General features: G+C 45.8%; 1 protein-coding gene across 3 annotated transcripts; it reads left to right on the top strand.

The window, feature by feature from the left end:
* The first annotated feature begins 285 nt into the window (after positions 1-285).
* On the top strand, positions 286-21,111 carry rtn1a (reticulon 1a). Of its 3 annotated transcripts, XM_070979921.1 has the most exons (9): positions 286-960; positions 8,386-9,117; positions 9,528-10,211; positions 17,871-18,078; positions 18,511-18,649; positions 19,065-19,134; positions 19,512-19,558; positions 19,645-19,703; positions 20,251-21,111. In XM_070979921.1, exons 1-9 carry the CDS (start codon positions 738-740, stop codon positions 20,291-20,293), a joined length of 2,205 nt encoding a protein of 734 aa, XP_070836022.1. In that variant the 5' UTR covers positions 286-737; the 3' UTR covers positions 20,294-21,111. The 3 variants fall into 3 exon arrangements, with proteins under 3 accessions (XP_070836022.1, XP_070836023.1, XP_070836024.1); XM_070979922.1 differs by lacking the exons at positions 286-960; positions 8,386-9,117; positions 9,528-10,211 and adding an exon at positions 12,368-12,851; XM_070979923.1 differs by lacking the exons at positions 286-960; positions 8,386-9,117; positions 9,528-10,211 and adding an exon at positions 15,769-16,037.
* Positions 21,112-21,376: the final 265 nt, after the last annotated feature.

Raw genomic sequence — 21,376 nt, 5'->3', positions numbered from 1 at the left:
TCAGCAATGTTTGGCATCAGTGTGTTTCCAGGCAGGAGCGTCTGGTTGCTAAGGAGCCATGTTGAAACTTTTGCGGTCCTGATCATTTTTTGAGTTACCACGTGAGGGCGCCACACTGCAAGATAATTTTTCATAAAAACATAACATTTTGCTTTATTTGAAGGGTACGGTTTTATAAAACATTATGCTTGAAATTCTTGCTATTTTAACGTCTTCAGTTCGTATCAGTGACGCGGGAATTTCGCTTCCTTTATCCTGCTCTCTCTGGGTCATACACTGAGTTTATCTGAGTCACTGTGGCCTCCTTCACCACACCAAGCATCATTTTGCTGTCACTCACTCCGCCAGTCTCAAACAGTTGACTTCCTTTTGAGCCCAGAAAACGCCTTTCATATTTGACTCTGCCCCAAGTGAAGTGCCAGCCCTGTGCCTCGCGGACACCATGACGTCACCGTCGGAGCAGTGAACTAAAACAATCACCCTCGCTCCTTTCCTCCTGCTCCCCGACCGACCGCACCGCCTCATCTGTGGCATCTACAAATCCCAGGCTCGAGTTGACAGACGCCAGCCAGGACCCGCATCGCTGCTGGACTGACTCCGTCACCCACTCTAGCGCAAAAAAGGGTAACCGCCGCTCACCAACAGTCCAGTCCCGGTATACGGTAAAGAAGAAGAAGAAGGCGAGGAAGAAGTCTAGTTGCCACTAGTATATTTTGTGTCCGATAACAGGAAAAAGCATGTCTGCTCAGCCCGGTGAGGAGCTAGGCTCGGAAGGGAGGTGGTTTGGGGATGACTATGAGAGAAACGGCCTGTTTGGGAACACGCCGACCCGGTTCGGCGAGTTACGCGAAGAATTGAAGCCGAGAGGCGGCGAGGTGGCGAGCGACCTGGATCAACAATTTCATCCTTTCCAGGACGACGGGAAAAGGCCTCCCGTTGCTATGGAAACTGCATCTACAGGTAAAGCGGGCAGTTATCGCAATTAACTCTCGCGTTTTACCAGTTTATGGTGTTTCCGCCACGCTAGCTTTCATTTTACCAGGCATTAACAAACCCACAGCGGTGTTTAGGTGGAAATACAGCGGGGGAGACGCAGCCGAGCCCGTCTGTTCCGGACCTAGCATCACGGCAGACGGCCTGTCTGTCAGCTGAGTTAAAACTTAAGGGTTTGAAAACACAGAAACAAAGATGCTAGCGAGTAACTTCCACAGGATGAGAGTAAATCAGCTGTCACAATAGTGATGCTGCAGCGAATGATGCCCGACAAATTTAAATCCAGTCAGACTTGGTTAGAGCTTTAGCTTTTGGTGGTTATGAAACATCAGATATGACCTATTGTTTCCCCCATCAGTCGACACAGTTCTTTGGTTGATGAGCACCGAGTCTGCTGGCAGGATTCAGATGGGATGCAGCGTGCATTAACAAATAGCCTGTTGAACTTTGAATGGCTTATGAGCGTTCACAGGCAAAACTGCTGCACCAGCTCCCACATGTAGGCTTACATTTACAGTAAAATACCTGCATTCTGGATATGGTGAGGTAGAGGGATGATTAACAGATCACAGGCCCCTTAGCTTCCAGAGGCAGTGACTGGGTAAAAAATAATTAAATCAAGCAGTTTATCAACAGAAGGAGATTTAACCAAAAGATTTTACTAGTCCTGCTGTAACAAGTAGCCTGCATGATGACAGGGCTGCTACATTCATGTTGATGATATAATCATATTATTGGATTCTGGAGGCAGTGTTTTTGTGGGAACATCATGCAGACCTCAGTTCCAAGTCCGTCACTCTCCTCAGCACAGCTCGGCTCATGCTATTTTTAATCCTGAAGGAACAGGGCTCACTATTCGCTGGGCGAGCAAAACTAGAGCCCTGCACTTTCATTCACGAATTCACTGAAAAATTCATGAGATGATGTTTAAAAAAAAAAAAAAAAAAAAAAAAAAGCCTAGTTTCCTCTCTTTGCTGCTCATGCTTTTCTCATTTCGCTGCTGGTCCAAAACAAGAAAAAGAAAATAAAGATGTGTCTTTTTCGTATATCCATTAAATGCAGGAGCATTATTGAATGTGTAAATTGGACTTAAATCCTCTGAGGCTCAGAATTTGGCAAGAAAGAAGCCCGTCAGAGCTAAAAGTGTTGCTTTGGAAAAAAAAGGCACTGCAAAATTTATATAACTTACAAAAGCTAAAAATGATCCCCTCGAAGCAGACTGAGCATAAAAAATATCTGTGAAATGTTGAACTGGTGAGTCTATGTTTGGCCTCACCTTCCACAAAAAACAAAACAAAGGATGTGCTCTGCTTTCATATCAGTGTGCCAGACGACCTCAAACTTAAGTCTTGTGTGAGGTGCGCGCACACACACACACACACACACACACACACACACACACACACACACACACACACACACACACACACACACACAGATTATGTTTTCATTCCTGAAAGAGGAAAGAATGGCTGTCTCTTATTGCTCTGGCTCCAGCTGAGCTGTGTCCACACCAGTGAAGTAATCCACTCTGTCACCTCTGTTCTTTGTGGGAACAGTGCACATCTCATCACATCCAGCAGGGCCGAGTGGACAGTTTCCTCTTGACCAGACATGTTATAGTCTGTTCTGATCTTTGTCAAGGACATTCACTCCCAAGCCCTTCTTTTCCACACGTTACATCTCTCCTTTGCTGGTGGATCGTCATAATTATTTTGTGATATGAGTTCAAGTTTTGGAAACTTATACGTTTTTCCTTACTGAGGCCAGAAAAGAAGTTCCCCCTGTGGAGAGCACAAACTGTGAAATAGTATCTCTTCAAGATGTCTAGAATTGCTTGGCGAGGTAATTGATCCATGCCTGTCCTAAATCTTGTTCACAACGGTGATCTACCCACAGGACGCCGATAATGCTGATTTCAGCTGTATTAAATTACCACTGGACAGGACTTTAGGCTTGGATCACAGGCAGTACAGTGCAGCACAGCCTCTTTTATCCTCAAAAGTTTCCCATCCCGTCAGGGTTTCAAAGAGTCATGAGAAATAAAGTTGTGGGAGATATTGCTGCATCCTGACCAGGTCTTCTGTGATAATCCCACAGTGGAGTTTCTTTTTAGCACATGGCGTGCATACTGGACACAAAGAGTGACACCTCCTCCTTTTTCCATCAAGCTCTTTGTAACTCCTTGCAGTGCATTATAATGGGTCACTTTAACATGTCCTGACAAAGTGCATCAGTCATGAGAAACAATCCAGGCCCTGATAGGTGGATTAGACTCAGGGTTTCTCCTTTTCAGCATATCAGCAGCGACAAGGATGAGACAGCATATGTCTGTCTGTCTGGGTCCTTTCCATACCTTTCGGGTAGTGAAAGCACTTAGTGGACTCCGCTGGACTGCATAAGCCAGCGCAGTGCATTTGTGCCTTTAGCTGGTGAGAGCTCTGCTACCGTTCCCAGGGGGCCGAGCAGTGCTAGGTCTTTTCAGAGTAGATGATAAAGATGCAAGATAATACAGGGGCGGAGGAGGATGAGGGGGGGAGCAGCTTAATGGCAAGAGAGGTGAGGCTGTGACATGGTCGAGTTCAAATGGGCCGACTGTCGGGGAAAAGCTGGGAATACAAAGAACTGTCTTTTCCTTCACCTTTAATTCAGTAGCTTCCAGATGTCAGTGGTCAGCAGAGCAGGTGTCTGCATGTGCTACTATTAGCCACTGTGGTTAAAAATGTGTTGTCCAGCATCATACATAATTAAATAAGGCTTAAAATGTGTATGATACAAACTAACGTGTCTGCTCTGCAGAATGATTTGGCCCTAAGTGCTTGTCCTGTGTGTTACCTGCCAGGTTTCCAATCTCATTCATCTTCATCTGTCTCCAGGACTAATTAGCTAATGCTGAGGGATAAAAGGACAGATAAAAGCGTGACAGGCCGAGCCCAAAAAGCTCCACTGCAGGGGACAATAACAAAGCATTACTGCTGTCGTCATATCTATAAATCAGAATTTCTCATGTCCTTTGGTCCCCTGTGTTTACCCTGAAAACAATTAAAAGCCAGCATGTGAAATATGATGCTATGTTTTCGATCTCACTGCCTCAGTCCAGCTCGCTAGCCTGTGGGCACAGAGTAATCCCTGAGCAGGGTATTGCAACACTGCTCATGGGATTAGAGCTACTATCAGCAGAGACACTTAAAAACAGCGCAGTCCATCTAAGTCTTTTGTGTAGGTTATTGTAGCCGACGCATTCCTGCCTGCGTCTGTACTCATGCCAAACTTCTGTCGGTACAATAAAAGTGAAATGCCGGTCCAAAGTCACCCTAAATTGAAAGCTTTGACCCAAAGCAGACAGCTTGCAGACACTTGGTCTGGATCCTCCCACATCCTCTCCATTCATCCATAAAGCTCTATCCAAGCAAGAAAAGTGCGATCAATACAGTAGAAGACAGGTACTGTACGTACCACAGCCTAAGCATCTGAATGGGAACCGATTAGCTTTTATCGAAACTGGCTCTACATTGATTTATCTTTGACAAAGGCTGCTGGGACAACAACATTTGTCCTGTGTGGTCTCGAGTGATTTTTTTTTTTTAACGAATGGTGGATACACTGACGTTTCTTACGGTAATTGTATGTCCTCGTTGTCGTGGATCAATGCAGCTCAGAGCAGTTGAATCACTCAGCACAGCTGTTCCCCAATCGACCTCTGCTGGTAGTTTTGTTGTACCTCAGTATGTGATGGCTTTGTGCTCTCCATTTTCATCCTCTTTACCGACATTAAAGTAGGATAGTTAGTGACGAGCCTTTGCGTATTTGTTCAGCTGAGGATAATGTAATCAATGCATTATATGGACATAAAATTTATTGTAACCAAAGCTCTTAAAGCCAGAGCCCATTAAGAGTTGGAGCGGTTCTTCAGTTAAACTGTGACAAATACGGTGAATAAGGGACTTAATAAAGATATCGTGTGAATGCCTGTGATTCAGTCGCCATCCATGTGAATAATAAAAGGCAGATACTGAAAGTTCTTTATGAAAATAGTGTTATTGGTAGCATCATTTTGATTAGTTAGAATATGATTAGCATATATTATCATATATGATTGTGCAGTGGGGAAAAAAATCACCATAATTTTGTGCAGCCTTGATTGTTCACGTGAACTTGTGGATTCGTTTCATCATAAAAACAGGTGCTTGTCTTATGTAGCGATGTTGCTGCTGTTCAGGTGTGAGGTAGCTGCAAATACAGCAAATTTAATGTTGTAGTGCAACAGCACAAAAATAGCATAACACTGGGAAGTTACTGTGTAGTGAGGTAGTTTTTATTCCTGCTTCATGCCAAACATTTCACTCTTCCCACATGTGATTAAAAGACATCTGTGCTTATCCAACAACAAAAATCAAACTTCTATACACTTTCAAATAACATATTTATGTGAAGGTTTATGCTGATAAAGGGTAATTTTCTCTCTTCCCAGCCTTCCCCCAGATCATTAGTGTAGTTGTGTCAAGTCAGTCTTTGTGCAACATCATCACAACATCAATTTCAGTTTTTAATCTTCTAAACAAAGTATTGCACAGTTCCCAGTAAACAGGACAGTTTATACCTAAAATGATAAAGCTGCATCATACTATTTAACATCAAAGACGCAGGTGGCTTTGAAAGGAGAGCACAGTCTCGATACGTCTTGATGGATTGGTTTCCACAAAGTCACGCGGTGAAAGAGAACTCTCGAAAGACAACACCACAGTCGAGAGGATCACGGATGGCGTGATGGAATCATGACAGTGCAGTACATAAGCAGATGTTTAAAAGAACATCTGAATTACTGCTGGGATTCATGACGAAGTGTGCTCAGACAGCACTGACTGACAGAGGTTGTTCTTTTGAAAGTCAGTGCAGCTTGTTGTCGTAATGGTCTTTGAAACTAGCAGCACCTCCCCTTTATCCCACTTTGAGTAACTGCAGTGGATCAGTAAGTGTCTTCCAGGGAGTAAACCCTGCTGTGCACCAAGTCCCACAAGCAGCTCAGTAAACCCTTAATTTCAAAATGGTAATATATTCATTTTGCAACTCGAGCTCTTTTGATATTGTCTGTGCTCACATGCTTTTGTCTGTAGCCTGATAATTAGGAGCCCATGCCTTGGCGTAGCACAGATTGTCAGGCTGCATTAGTTTCGGAGCTGCACTGGCTGCACGGAGGACAACAAAAGGACTGCCCCTTCACAGCACATCCACCGGGACTTATTTATTTAACTGCACCATCCTTTCAGTGGCATGATGCTGTTGTGCGGCTACAGTGTGAGCTGAGAATTCCTCTGTTGTCATGTCCAATCCCATCTGAGCACAGCAAAGCATTTGTTTCGGCCTTGTGGGGGTTCTTCCCAGGGTCTGGGTGCTACACCATATCAGCACATTCAAAATGCCCTCAATCTCATCTTAACACATCAACCCAAATCAAGTAGCTGCTCGGTTAGAGACCGTTAAAGCATCCGGCCTCTTTATTGTTGCAGATGCCTTATGCAACTGCTGGTGAGTTTATCTATGTTGTTACGTAGAAGCTGTTGATAGAGAGGAGGGGGGAGTGTGTTGCCTACAGTCAACAGGATTACTGGCAGTTCATAGCACCAGAGATCACCTCTCTTCACAGTTTGTAGTGGCTTTGAGTGCTTCCCACATCTGCACAGTAGTACAGTGAATCAGTGAGTGTCAGATTATGATAGTGTTGCCAGGGTGATGGCTGATGGGACCCATACAATGGTAGTATACTAAGAGGATTATACATCGGTTCGCTTTAGCGGCACATCAAGGGCGTTCATGTCACTGAGCCGAACTTGGCTCAACAGCTGTGCACATCTATGTCTGCCTCTATAAGCAGTTCAGATGTTGCTCTACAAGACGTTTGAGTCTATCAGATACACAATAATGTAAAGGTCAAGAGTTTCTAGGCCTGCTTTGCTTTTCCTCTATGTCACACCACCCCTCCCCCCATGTCCCTGCATGGGTGTGTGGTGTTTATGCCATTGTGCTGCGGTATGATGTATTGTTAATGACTGAGGGAGCAGCAGTACAGTAGGAAGGACAGCAGAAGGGAAGGGTGGTGCAGCATTTTAGAGGAAAAGGGAGGGATGTGACGTCCTGACCTGTTGGGTCTTCTGTCAGTAAGCCTGCATCCTCAAGAGCTAACCCTAAGGCTGCTATTTTAAATCTTCCCCCCTCATCCAGCCCAGCAGCTGGACTCGGCCTATTTATAGTACCACCGCTGCCGTGGGAGAAGCAGGGCTACAGAGCGGCAGGAGGAGGAGCTCAGATTGTGGAAGTAGAAACTCTGACTTGTACACAGCACAACAAAAACATTAGCGTCAGATGTGTGGCGATGTATTGTGTGTGTTGGTCCTGTGTTTATGCTTGTGCAGGCGTGTATGAACAGGACGCAGTGTGTGTTTGTTGGCCGAGTTGCCTGACTGGAAGACTGGAATTTGGACATAAAGTCAACGAATCTGGATACTTGACCTTGACTTCTGACATGGCGATTTTAAAATAACATCCCTATCAAGTGCGTCTCATCCTGTTTTGCAAGTCATATGTAATATGAGCATCCATCACGTTTCCCCGCAGCGCTGTTACAAATTATTCAGTGAGATGTTGAGTGATAGTTTACAGCAGAGCACACACAAAGTCACAGCTAACACACACACACACACACACACACACACACACACACACACACACACACACTGTCTGTTGGTTTTCAATTCACATCAGCGGTTGAAAACACAGTTAACACTACAGTTGTGTTATTGTTGTGCTGAGTACCAGGATGCAGTGAGTGTGGAGTGTTGGGAATATTCATTTTATGCATGTATCCTTGAACAGTTTGTCACCCTAGCCTGGAGTAGCGTAAGTGATTTACATTTTTGGAGATGCTAGCTTGCACATACAGCACATTGTTCATATTTTCTGTGTGTGCGTTCGTTTTCGTGACACTGATTTGTCAGGGGAGAAGCCGGATTAGTGATTACAGAGCAGAGATGTGACTAGAGAAAGCCCTTTGCCTGCATGATTTAGAACAGTCTCTGGTTGTGGCACTGTGGGTTTTTGGGGTCTGAACAATCCCCCTTTGTCCCACACCGGGTACAAGTACCCTCTGTTACTGCTGCCTCACTGATCTTCACAGCCGAGCACCCGGTCTGACTGTGCTGCTCTCACAGTGCCACAGCTCCTCTCCCCGCCAGCTGAAGCATAGCCTTGTTTAACTGGCTGTTTTCATTAATCAGACAGCTCATGATCGTGTGACACAGAGAGTGCTGTCATTCTTCCTTACCCTGTTTTTTTTTTTTTTTGGTGTGTGTCACCTCACTGAGTTTCGCTTCTCTCTCTTCCTGGCATCCTCTGTAGATGACCCCATGTCTGGCCTGTTTAGGAAGCCTATGAATGATGATGGTGATGTCTACACTTCCCTGCTGTCAAATCAGAGCTTCACATCGGGTCGAGAAGCCTCCTACCTATCCGACGACCTGAAACCATCCAAGCCCTCCTCTGGCTCCTCTGCCCTGGATGACTTCTCCAGTGACACCTATAGCTTCAGCTCCAACACCAAGATGACTTCTAACCTGGCTGATGACACACCAAAATCTCTGTTCGGCTCAGATAAGACAGAATCCTACAACTACATGGACATCAGCCACGGGGATGAGCGCCATGACCAACAGCAGGGGGCTCTGCACAGCCTGGTGGACACTGGCTCAGCTGGTCGTGACTCATTGGGCAGCTACATAGATAAACACCCTGGAAGAGATGAAGAGGAGGAAGAGGAGGAGGAAAACCTAGGTCCAGCACTGGGCTCCCATTCTTTCCCTTACGTGGAGGAGCCATCTGATGAAGAACTGTCAGACTACCGCTCTTACCGAAACCTCGGTGGCACCCCGCAGACGGCCAGCCCAGTGAAGATCACTTTGACCGAGTCCCAGCCTCCATCTGCCAAGACTGAGCCACAGCACCAGCCCCCTCCAGTCAGCGTGTCCGAGCGTGAAAACGTCCTCAGTGTGGGCTTACAGGGGGTTCCCACCGTGACGCTATCAGAGCCAGAGGATGACAGCCCTGCTTCCACTCCCAATGCTTCACCAACACGTAGGTGCAGCACACACAAACACCTGTCACATGGTCAGATATAAGAGTGGGTGATAAAATCTTGCATCATGGCATGTGTGATTTCATATTGGAATGTCAGTGTATCACAATGGAGTACGTTTAAGGCCACTAAGTGGTCATTAAGTAACTATTTGTAGCAAAAATAACTAAGAGTCATAAAGTCAACAAGCTAACTATCTAATGTATGTTAACATTAGCTAATATTAGCACTGGAAGCTACTGGTCACACCAGACAAGTAAGGTTGTAACAAGAAACACCTGAGTGTACTAAATAGAGCAAAGATGTGTTTTATTGCTTATAAAGTCAACATGGTCTAGCTCTAGCTTTGGATTTGTAATGTGAATGAAGACTCTGATGTCCACTTTTCTCTGCATTTCTCTGTGAGCAGAAAAAGAATTCACTTCCCATGACATGTTCAAGGCTGACGCAGTGAAGCCTGCTACTTCCAAAAGCACTCCAAGCACAAAGGCCGGCAGCAGGGAGAACGACGGCAGCAGCGCAGAGTCTGGAGACTCAGAGATCGAGCTGGTGTCTGAGGAGCCTCCAAAGGCCGGTAGCAACCCATTTGACCACTCGCCTAAAAGCAAGGGCACTTTCAGCCAGCCTAACAACCCCTTTGACAATCCCCCAGTCGCCAAGGGTGGTTTTGGCCTGGCTGGTAACCACGCTCCACCCACAGCCTACAGCATTCTGAGGGAGGAGAGGGAGGCAGAGCTCGACAGCGATCTCTTCATTGAGTCTGCCTCAGAAGAGAGCCCAAAGAGAGAGCAGGGCTTCGGTGGCCCCAAACAGGGAGTCAGCCCTCCCTCTCCCCTGGTTCCCAGCGCAGTCCCTCCCCGCAGCACGGCTGAGGTGGTGCCTGCTGAGCCCCTAATCACAGAAAAGGTGAAGACCCCAGTGAAAACAGAGGAGGATCGCCCCGCCAAGCCCAAGCCCCCCACTGCTGCCGTGCCCCCAGAGGTGCGATCAGAGAAGCCCCACCAGGACGACATGCACAAGCACACTAGTGAAGGCAAAGGAGACCTAGGAAAACCTGCTGCCTCGATCTTCCCTGGCTTTAATAAACAAAAAGGTCAGTCTACAAAATGTTGATTTTCTCTTTTATCCAGAATTGGTTGTTTTTCTAACAAACATATTTCACTCCATCACAAAAATGTGAGAATGTATACCGTTACTGCCTCTCTGTGGAAGTAATTGGATTTCACAAAACGTGTCTGTAATCTTTTCATTGTTGCAGCGGTTTCACCTTGGCTTATAAGTCACTATGTTGAGAACTGGCTTTCCAGAAATAGTGCTGTCAGCTTGTGGAACAAGTAGTGTTGCGTGTGTTGATGTCTATTCGTGCCTGAATGAAAGAGCTATCGCATGTGCGTTTTTGTTCAAAACCCTTCTGATCATGTTAAGAGATATAAACTATTTGAAAATCAACAGCATATTTCTAATCATATCACTTATGCAGTACTTGTGTTTGTTTACCTCCTGGTAGCTCCCTGCATGTTGTCAAGGCCAGAGAAGTAAACAGGATTGCCGAGAAAAAGGGGTTGTTCCTCTGCTGAGCGTGTGTGACTGTGCAAGGGGTGGGTGGGAATAGCTTGTGTTGCACTTTCCTGAGGTCTGCTTCCCCCTGGTGGTACATTTGAGGAAAAAAGCAGAGTGGGAATGAATCGATTCACATTTATGGCAACGCATGACGACTGAAACTCAACAGCTACACCGCATAACCTGGAAACACTGCTCTGTGCTGTCACTGGAAACAACACAAATCATATAATTGCACATGTTGAAAAAAGTTGAAAACATTTTCTGTTTCTTGATGGCATCTGGCTCCTTACACCCCTCTGAAGCGTCCTGTGATTAGATGTCAGACATGGCAGTTGCAGTCAGCAGGAGTTAATGCTGTCTAAGCTGCACATTTGATGTTGATATTTTGACTTCTATTGGCTGTTCTCTTTGCCCTTGTAAACAGTGGGTTTACATAATGCCATTATGAAAAACTGGGGCACACTCCTACTTAGGGGCTTCAAAGGCTTCCTCTTGGATTTCACACAATTACAGAGAAGAAAATCTCATTGAAATGAATGTTGTTTAGTTTTGGCTCTTCTGCGGCATCCAAAGAGGTGCATGGGCTTCCTGAATCTGACAGCTGCTGATGCACTGTGATCCGACAGGATGCGACAATGGAGTCAGGTAAATAGTTACAAATGTGAGATGTGTAACATTACGAGTTGGTGTGACAAATAGAAGAGGCTGCCCTTGTTTTGTTTACTCAGACTGTAAGAAGGTTCTGGAAATGCGAAAAAGCAGGTCACATGGTTTTTTTCCTCCACCGCTAGAGGGCGCTGTGCCCCTTTGTCATTACTGCTGTGTTGAAGACCAGCAGCAGATACTGAATTGTTTTCACTCATCGGTGCACTTCCACGTCAGTTGCTATGGCAACAGTGATGGGGCGCATGTTCAGTCTGGTTCAGAGAAGTCTGTTTTTTTTTCCTCTCCTCTTGGTTGGTGTTGGCATTGAAGCCTATCAGGGATATGGTGAGCAGAAGGAGTGAGGTGTGGCTGTCTGCAGGGGGGGGCCCACCAAGGGGACTAATGGCTTTGATGGGACTGAAAAATGATGTTGGCCCTAAACTACAAGGGAATTGTTGTCTGCTCAGTGCTGGCCCCACAGTGACAGTGCTGCTTCTCTTGTACATCTGCTTTTAAGTGTTGCTAGGGAGGAAATCTTGCTATTCTAGGGAGGAAATCGTAAAGCACAAACACATCCTGAGGGTACTAAACAGGGAACATTGTGCTGTAATGTTCAGTGTCTCCCGTTATGAATTATTAAGGTACAAGCACTTTGCCTCTACAGTCATCAGTGAGTCATAGTGGAAACAGCTATTTGAATCTCTGGCTACAACATTAAATATTGTTGTGTGCAAATGAAGAATAACAGATCTGGATGTTTGCCATATTTTCCTGCTATGCACCCTGTTTGGTGTGCAACATGGCAACAGACATCAAAATAACTGCTGCTCTGCATTTAGGTTGCACAGAATTTGTAGCATGTACTAAAAACCTCTATCTACAAGGACAGCCAGAGCAGCATGCCAGAAAGTACACAACAGTGTTTTGGTGTCTCATCACAGTGCATGTGGGATAACCCTCCCACTACTTGTACCCCCCCCCCCCCCTTTCCAGTGTGTTCTGAGGCTCTGTTAAGGCTTTTATTGTGAAAGCTTGCGTACCTTCCCTTTCAAGAAAAAAGCTGAGCCTCCAACAATCACCACCCACCCTCTCACCCCCCTTAGGCTCTTAATCATTGCATGGATGGTTTGCTGCTGCAGCAACTGTGGTATGGTGTTTACAATTTAACCCCCCCTGCACCCCCCCTCCGCCAGCACACAGACACATACGCAATTTCCCTGCTCCTTCTGTTCGAGCCAGCGCCACTCCACAGCATCAGTCTGTGTGCTCCGCGAGCCGGCAGCACCTTGGAAGCCTTTCCTCCCTCCCTTCCTCCCTCTCTGTCGTCGCCGCATCCTTTTCGACCATTCATGCCTTTCTGGGATGATTGAGTGAGTCGGTGCTGCCGAAGAGGGAGACAAAGAAGAAAACGGAGACGATAAAGAGAAGGAGAGAAAGAGAACAGGGACATAACTGATCACCAGCATGCAGGCCACTGCAGACGTGACCAAGAAGGAGAGCTCCTGGAGCAGCTGGAAGGGCCAGGGTACTGATGTGTTTACCGTCATTTACTCATCAGTTTGTCTGTCATTTGTGGCTGTGAGGGATGCACTGTTATCTCTGCATGTAGGTTAAATATTCACCACACTATTGGTGTGTATCCTAGAGTGTGTGTATGTGTGCTTTGCATGTGTACATTTGTTATCTAGCTGCATTTGTCAAATGTTGGGGAAACAAACAGCAGTGTTTACCTGTGCCTTCTTTCACACGGACACGCCCTGACGACAGATCCTTTCTGCTGCGTGTGTGTGCGTCTGAAAAAAAAAAAAAAACAAAGGAGAGGAGAGGGGGGTGGAGACGCTTATGGGTGTTATGGAAAATACGTGTATACAGACCAGCATGCTGGGAGCCATCTGTTTTGGGTGCATGTTAATATGGATGCCAGTGCTGTGCTGTGGACTAAGGCGTGTCATTGTTATCACCCTCCCCATTTTGCTACTGTGCAGGGGAGCTGGTTTTATGTGGCGTATACTCTGTTTTTGTGTAACAAGGCAGTCCGAGCATCTGAACGGCACTGTCAGACTGTCTCCATGGTAACCAGGGCACACCCATCCTGATTACATCAGCCCTATCTCTTCGGCTGCCATGGCACCTTGCAGCGACTGGGCCGGAGAAGAGCATCCTCCGTCTGTCTGTTTCCATAGCATGGACGGCTCGTAGAAGGGGCTGAGAGAGAAAATGGCGTCCCTTCCTCCACGCTGCTTGTCGTTTATTATCTGCCATCTTTTTAGGTTTGGCTGTGAAAATGCAATAGAAAGATTTACTTATTTTCTCCCAGCAGAGACCACAACAGCTCCCGTCTGTGGACGTGCAGCTTTTTGATGACGAAACTCCTATTTGTCATTATTCATTTCATTTGGCCAAAATGAAAGTGTAACACAATAGTCTATCTGATCTGTCCACAACACGAGGAACACATCAAATTCAGCTGATACAGCTAGCACAGGATGAAACTGAGCAGATTTACTTTGTGCAGTTGAATGTTTGCACATCACCTTGATGCTGTAGACATTTTTATGTGTAGTCATTGTTGCTGGCCAGGCACAGCACTGACTCAGTGCCACCAAGCTGCTCGAGAATTACCAAACAATGATGCAGACATATCCGAAATTGAGTCATGCATGCATGATTAAATCAACATAAACACTTACATGATTCAAGATGACTCACTACAGCCAATAGGTTTTCTGATGTGTGCATCCAAATATATACTACCACTACTGTGTACACTTGGTTAGTGGTTCCTTATCAAGTGGCTGCCTTTATCAGTCAATTAATTAATATACCATAATGCGTCACAACATCACACAGACAGATGTTTTGATTCATAAACATGGCGTCTGCAGAATCAGTCTTACCTTATTTCATTTAGTTTCTCATACAGATACATGAACAGAAGTCAGAACACATACCCTCTGCTGTGGTATGCTGCATATTTAGTGGTGTGTGCAGGCTCACATTTAATTTGCTGTTGTTTCAGGTCGTTATTTGGTTGTTCGCCGGCAGAAGAAATCAATCTTTGGGATAGATCAGAAAGAGAAGAATAGGTCAGTTTAACATGACATGGTATGATTTAGTCTGTGCTCTAGTAATATCAAAGCATGCAAAAGTCTCTTCAGTAGGTTCAGAGGTAGAGAGGTCTGACGAGAATTTAGAAATACACTAAAGATGGCTCAAACTTCTTTTAGTGCTGTTTCAGTTCAGTGTTTTTGTTAACTGGCTGCATCAGGACAAGCTGTCTGATTGATATCTGTCTCCGTCTGATAATAAATTTGAAGTTCAAAATCGTCACGTCACACCCAAGTCTAAACTTATCACCCCCAAGTCCAAGTCCCGCGTCTGAACCTCGAGTGCTGGATCTCAGCAGTGAGAGACTGTTGGCAGCACAAGTCCCTTTGCATGTTTGCTCACTCTGGCTGATGGCTTCTTTGAGGCCACAAGGATGTCTTTAGTGATTTAATGAGGTCAGGCTAAACTAGTTTCACTACAGAAAAGGGGGGAGGGGGAATCATATGATTGTCACTGGTGTTAATCATTTGCTCTGGTTTCCGCTCAGTGTATCAGATTCAGAGTCATATCAACAAAAGTCTGACACTTCCTCTTAAATCAACATGCTGCATGTTACACTCTCACCCATGCAGTTCCATTTTTTGCTACTGTCAACCTGCATGCCTTCATATGAATATCAGCTTCAGGTTTCAACTGAATGTAAACAATTGCAGTGTCCCCCCAACTGTCACCTGATGTAAACGTGCTACGCCTCATAAAAGAGCCGTTTTATTCCTTGAATCTGTCAGACGTCAGACTCAAATTTGGAAACATCTGAGCTTGTGATGTGATGCTATCAGATGATAATTTCAAATCCTTCATACGCAGTTTTTCTCATTTCCTTGACGACTGACTGGCCTCGTGTTAAACCTGCCATTGTCCTTTTGTGCCTCACAATAAAGGGAGAGGCTGTCTTCCGACGTCTGGGTGTGGAGACACATTATGTGCTGCTGATTCCCCAGATTCAGAGCAAATGAATCTCTCTCTGTTCCCAAAGGGATGCTCTTTCCCCTCCCTCCCTCTTCCTCTTTTGGGCCCCTCCCTTCCTCCCTCGCTCCATCTCCGAGTGAGTGGTGGGGAGAAAATGGAGCACGGTAACTATGGTAACTGCATCAGGCAGGTGCTCAGCAGATCCTTGCCGCTGAAGCATTTTAATGGAGCGGCAGAACATAGCTACAGTCTCTAGGTTTTTGTAGCACACTGTTATGGTGGTTGTATCGTCTTCAGCTACAGAAGTCGTGACGCAATCTTCTCACGTAAAAAAGATTTTCTTTTATTTTAGCTGCTGCTTGGCAGTCTGTGTCACGTGTCAGCAGAGCTGTGCTTAAAAGCCACAGTATAAAAGAGCTCACAGAGAGAGAGAGAGAGAGAGAGAGAGAGAGAGTTTGTGTGTTAGTGTCTGTTGGATTGCAATGTGATTCTTTGGCAACCGCACCCCATAGACGCCCCCTCCTTCCCCTCCTCCCTCCCTCCATCAGTCCCCCTGCGCAGGCAGATGCTGATTTGCTGGTATGGCCGTGGCCCCTCCCCTCCTGTGCAGGGGGGGGACTCCCCCTTCAGTGCTCTCCTTTTGTCCGCGGATAAAGCAGCTGCCTCTTTCCCTGTTCAGCCATGGGAGCCGCAGGTCAGTACATGCTTCTACTGCACTAGCTAAAGCTTCTCAGTCTGCGAGCAGTCTGTGCAGCACATCACGAGGCACAGTCACTGTCGCCGCTCAACACCTGTCTCTGGTGGAGCTGTCTGATGATGTGTCTGCGTGTGTTGTTACAGCTTCTGTATGTGCTACCTGTGCCTGTCTGTGTGTGTGAGCATCTCCATTCAAATCAGTAGCCACATGGACTGTTTGTCACTGCTAGCAGCAACAATGGCTGCTGTGGGGAGTGGTGCATGTACAGCAGTGAGGGCACATGGATCCCTCCAACCGTTTCTGAATGAGAAGTGTCTTTGATTTGATAGTGGGCGGGTGGGTGGGAGCACTGATAGGTACTGTAAGCTGCTATTGGTTACTCATAAAAGACAGATTATACATGTGATTATTTTACAGCTCAGGAACAGATAGTCTGCATGGAGCAGAGATTCACATGGTCACGAAGACTGTTGCCACCCAGGTTTAGCTTGCCTTTTTGGCATCCACAGATGCCTTTTAGTGGAGAGTAAAGATGGCCGTCATCACTATGCTGCTCACAGCTCCACAGCTAAAATTAGAGCAGGCAGGCTGGCGGGCAGCTCCGAGAGGAAGAGTAGGCCTTATACACCCAAGAGACCACAGCCGCGATTCTCTCTTCCTAACTTCACACGAGTGTGCCGGTTCTGCTGGCTTCCCCAGGAGACCTGATGGATTTCCAGGTGTCGTTACCAACAGATGAACGGTAAACCCATAGAAGTACTGTTAGACTTACAGTGGTGGTGGCAGCCGGGGAGGCAGCTGGTTTAGCAGAGGTGAAACAAGCAGCTGACAGTTCTCATGGAAACAGGCCCATGTTTCCAGCCGACACAGACGACTGCCAGCGGAGGACCATGTCGGCCTCTGGAGCTGTAATGGTACACTGGGCTAATCCTCAGTTTTCACTTCTCTCTCATCTTTGCAAGTGGCTTTGAATTACAGGCCCCGCCACCCAAAGAAGTGAGGGAATGTTAGAATAGAGGGAAAATGGTGCAGTAAGATGTACGAGTGCCTGCAGGCATGGTGGTTGCTGTATATTTCAACAGTTTGTTCCTGTGGGAGTGGGACGGTTTGGAGGATTCAAGGTGTTTCACTGCACTGATGAGACACTAAATTGAAGCATCATCATCCTTCATTACTGACCACAGAGCACCTTTACTGGCCAGGTCACATTGCAGCATTATCTGTGAACTGCTGATAGTGCTTCTATTTCTGCTACTGCCTTCATTGAGCGACAGGTCAATCATTAATTCTGTTCTGAGAGCAACTGGAGCAGGTGTGCCTTCACTGTAATACGGTTCCCTGTTTGTATGTATGTTTGTATATGTGTGAGACCACACCAGGTGTCACTGATAAGTACACGTCAGATGTAATATGCAACGTCCCACCGGTCTGGAGTGCGGCAACACAGACCGAGGCATCGCTCGACTAGCCAGAGTCAGCTATTATCTTCTGCAAAGGTCGCTCTATATATAGGAGTAAAGAAACTGAAGTGACGAATCGTCACTCAGACACCTTCAGTCCCACAGCTCACTCTAACCTAATGAAAAGCTAGGTTAGGAAGCTGGGTTAAAACTGGATCACGTGACAGCTGAGGCTCTCTGAGGACGTCAGGTTGTGAACAGCTTCCAGATATTTGACCCAAATGTGTGGTGCGTAGCGCGCAGCAGCCTAATCCACTTTGAAAAGGATACGGTCACGGATGCCCAGGCCTACATGTCGCAGAGTGAGGGGTCAGGTCAGGCTGGTTGCGGGTCCTAACCCTATTTGTCCTTCCTCTGTCCTTCCCCGCAGCGATTGACCTGCTCTACTGGAGGAATGTGAAGCAGTCGGGAGCCGTGTTCAGCAGCGTGCTTCTGCTCCTCTTCTCCCTGACCCAGTTCAGCGTGGTCAGCGTCGGAGCCTACTTAGCCCTGGCAGCCCTCTCTGCCACCATCAGCTTCAGGATCTACAAGTCTGTGCTGCAAGCTGTGCAGAAGACCGATGAGGGACATCCTTTCAAGTGAGTAACACGGAAGACTGCTGAACCTGACGGCTTATGGAGCTCATTAAAGGTCCAGTGTGTAGGATTTGGGGGGTTCTGTTGTCAGAAATGGAATATTCATTATTCTGTTTTCATTAGTGTAAATCCACCTTAAGAATCATTTTGTTTTCATCGCCTTAGAATGAGCTCTTTATATCAACGGAGGGAGCAGGACCTCCTCTGTGGAGTCTACCACCATGTTTCTACAGAAGCCCAGAATGACCAAACCGAACACTTAGACAAGAGAGCGCTTTTTGCGTTTTTAGTGGCCACCATAGGTTTTCTTACAGGCTTGGAAGAGGAGGGTGAGGCGATGCCACTAAATCCTACACACTAGTCCTTTAAAAGATCGATGGCATTTAACTGACTGAGGGCTCTTGTCTGTGTTTCTGACCCTGTGTTTGTTTCCAGATCCTACCTGGAGATGGAAATCGCTCTATCCCAGGACCAGATTAGTAAATATGCCGACAAAATCCTGCTGTACACCAACACCTGTATGAAGGAGCTCCGCAGGCTGTTCCTCGTACAAGATCTGGTCGACTCCTTGAAGGTTTGCCTCAAACTCTTTTTTGCCTTCAGCAACAGTCTTAGATCAGCTCGGCCTCTGGTGGAGCTTCTTGACTCCAGAACAATCTGGCGAGACAACCCTGTTTCCAAAGAAAATCTGGGTGTGAAACATGATGATACTATCACCTGTTACCGATGAACAGGAGTTTTTGGAGCATTCCACATCTTTCCCAGTCTTTTGTTGCGCCTGCATCAAATTCAGAATAAGCATATATTTACACAAATCTCTGAATAAATATATTGTCTTTGTACTGTTTCCCATTGAGTATATGTCAAAAAGGTATCACATTCTGTTTTATGTGTTCCACAGCTGCAGCTTTTTTGGAGTCATTAAATTCATGTATCTACTGTCAGATACACAGGCTACAAAGACTCAGACATGTCTGTGTGTGTTTCAGTTTGCTGTGTTGATGTGGCTGCTGACCTATGTGGGGGCTCTCTTCAACGGCCTGACACTGCTCATCCTAGGTGAGGTCATCCCGATTCTTGCTCCGCTCCGTTTTATCTACAACAAACTTCCAAGCACTGCTGTTGACTCACATACTCTGTGGCATTTCAGTATGTGTGTCAGAAGTTTAGTCATCTTCAGAAGACTTGATGATCAGAACTATATAATGTTGTTAATGAGAAGTACAGTGTTTCCTTATCACTATGCCAAAACCACATTAATTTATTGGTCGTGTTTACTTCACTGTCGAACGCGTACAGTATGTGTTTACTTTTCCAGTGTACAGTAGATAAGTGTTAGAGGCCCTGCTCATACAAGTGTGTTCCTGTTTGAGCACATTCCCACTGTAGGTCAGAATACTTTGACATCAACCATTTCTCTCTCCATGCCTCTGCAGCTGTGGTCTCCATGTTCACCATGCCTGTGGTCTATGAGAAACACCAGGTAGGAATCAGAGTGTCATGAGAAGTCAAGTGAAGCCTGGTCTCGCTGTCCTGTATTTACATCCAAAACCTTCCTTCTGTTTTCAGGCACAGATTGATCAGTATGTGGGACTAATACGGACCCAGGTCAACTCGGTGGTGGGGAAGTGAGTGTTTGCCTTTCTTGTCCAAAGTTCACTTACAGTATATGAACAAAAGCAACTTCAGGCATTAAGTCTGAGCACAAGAGGACGTCAAGCAATGCACTAATCTTCATCGTGATCAGACGAAAGAGCAGCACTTGCTGTTGTTTGATCAGAGCCACTGATGTGCCCTTGTGCAAGGCACTTAACTCTTAGTCCTCCAGTTGAGCCGCTCAGTTGCCAGCAGATTAAGAGGTTTGAACCATAAAGTCTGTTTAAACAGATGCTAACATGTTGCAGAGTGGATCAGCATTGTCGTTTTTGACGTTTTTTGCCAAACTGAACTGACGAGCCTGTTTTCATTGAATCTGTTAATCAGTTTGCAGTCTGTCTGCAGTTTTTTGGGCAGACTACCATCAGTTTGCCAATTTTAGTAACACTTGTCTTGTTGGTTTGATGGATTGCCATAAAAAGAGAGAGCACAAAAGCAGGAGGTCAGAATGAGACCAACATAATCCTGAGAAAATACCTTCTTGCACATGTGGTATGAAGGCCTGTTTTCTCTGTACAGGATCCAAGCTAAGATCCCTGGGGCCAAGAGGAAGGAGGAGTAGACCTGTCTGTCTCACCGTGAAGCTGACAGTCCAGTCCAGCTCAGAGTCAGGCAGCTCGCTCACTGTTGAAGAGCCTGGTCGTCATCTGTGGGGCGTAGTGCTATGTCATCTTGGTGTTCTCTAAAAAGCATCCACTGGAGAAGCCTTTCACCCTGTCTGTAGCAGTCTTGACACTAACACACAGTCACACGTACATAATCCTGTTTCTAGGTAGGCAAGTACACAACTCGAAAACAAAAAAAGGAAACTGACTTTTTTTTGTGTTGCTTATTATGAAGTGCATGAAGTCGAGCCTTGGGTAAATAAATATTTGATATCTTTTGTGCAGTTTTTAAATCACGCTACATTTTTGCTTTGCAGTGCTTGCCACAAACTGTATGGTTTGGCACAAAAAAGCTAAATGCCCTCAGACGTGCTCTGCTGCCAGTGTTAAATACTGCTTCATGTTTCTGAATTAGCAGACGGGGCTTCTCTCAGTCTATGTCAATATATATAAATATCAAAAATGATTTTCTTTTGGTGTTTCCAAGCACAAGATAATTTAACAATATGCGTCTTAGGTGTGGTAATTGTAGGGTTTTTGCTTTTGTATAACCATAAGGAACAATACACATGCTCATGTTTTAGGTACTGTTGTACAACTACTATGAAGACAAGGAGTATCTGGTGATATTTAGCTTGTTTGAATAACTGTCCAACTTTGTACTATGTTCAACTATACTCTGTAGTTCTTTAGACCCTGGACTCTTTAACTATTTGCACTTACACTATGTATTTAATTACAAGAATAAGGAAAATAAATGTACCTTGATGTAGAACATCTCCTCAGCCATTTTACTGAACGAGTTCACGTTCTCAAGACTACTTCAGGTCAGTCAAGATGAGTTTGAGTAATGACACCACGGCTAAGTTTGAGGTGATAACACTTTGGATGGGAGACCTGGAAAGATGAGCTATAAATATAAGCCAATGAATTTTGGCACGCACCGTACCTCTCATCTTGTAGTAGTTTAGTGTGTGTGTATGTGTGTGTGGGGACAAATTTAACTTGACTCCCGGGTCACAAAGAGACCACGTTTGAGC

Source organism: Chaetodon trifascialis, chromosome 14 (assembly GCF_039877785.1).
Source record: "Chaetodon trifascialis isolate fChaTrf1 chromosome 14, fChaTrf1.hap1, whole genome shotgun sequence".
In the NCBI taxonomy this organism is placed as follows: Eukaryota; Metazoa; Chordata; class Actinopteri; order Chaetodontiformes; family Chaetodontidae; genus Chaetodon; species Chaetodon trifascialis.
The sequence above is the reverse complement of the archived record's forward strand: the minus strand, read 5'-3'. Positions and strand labels throughout refer to the sequence as shown.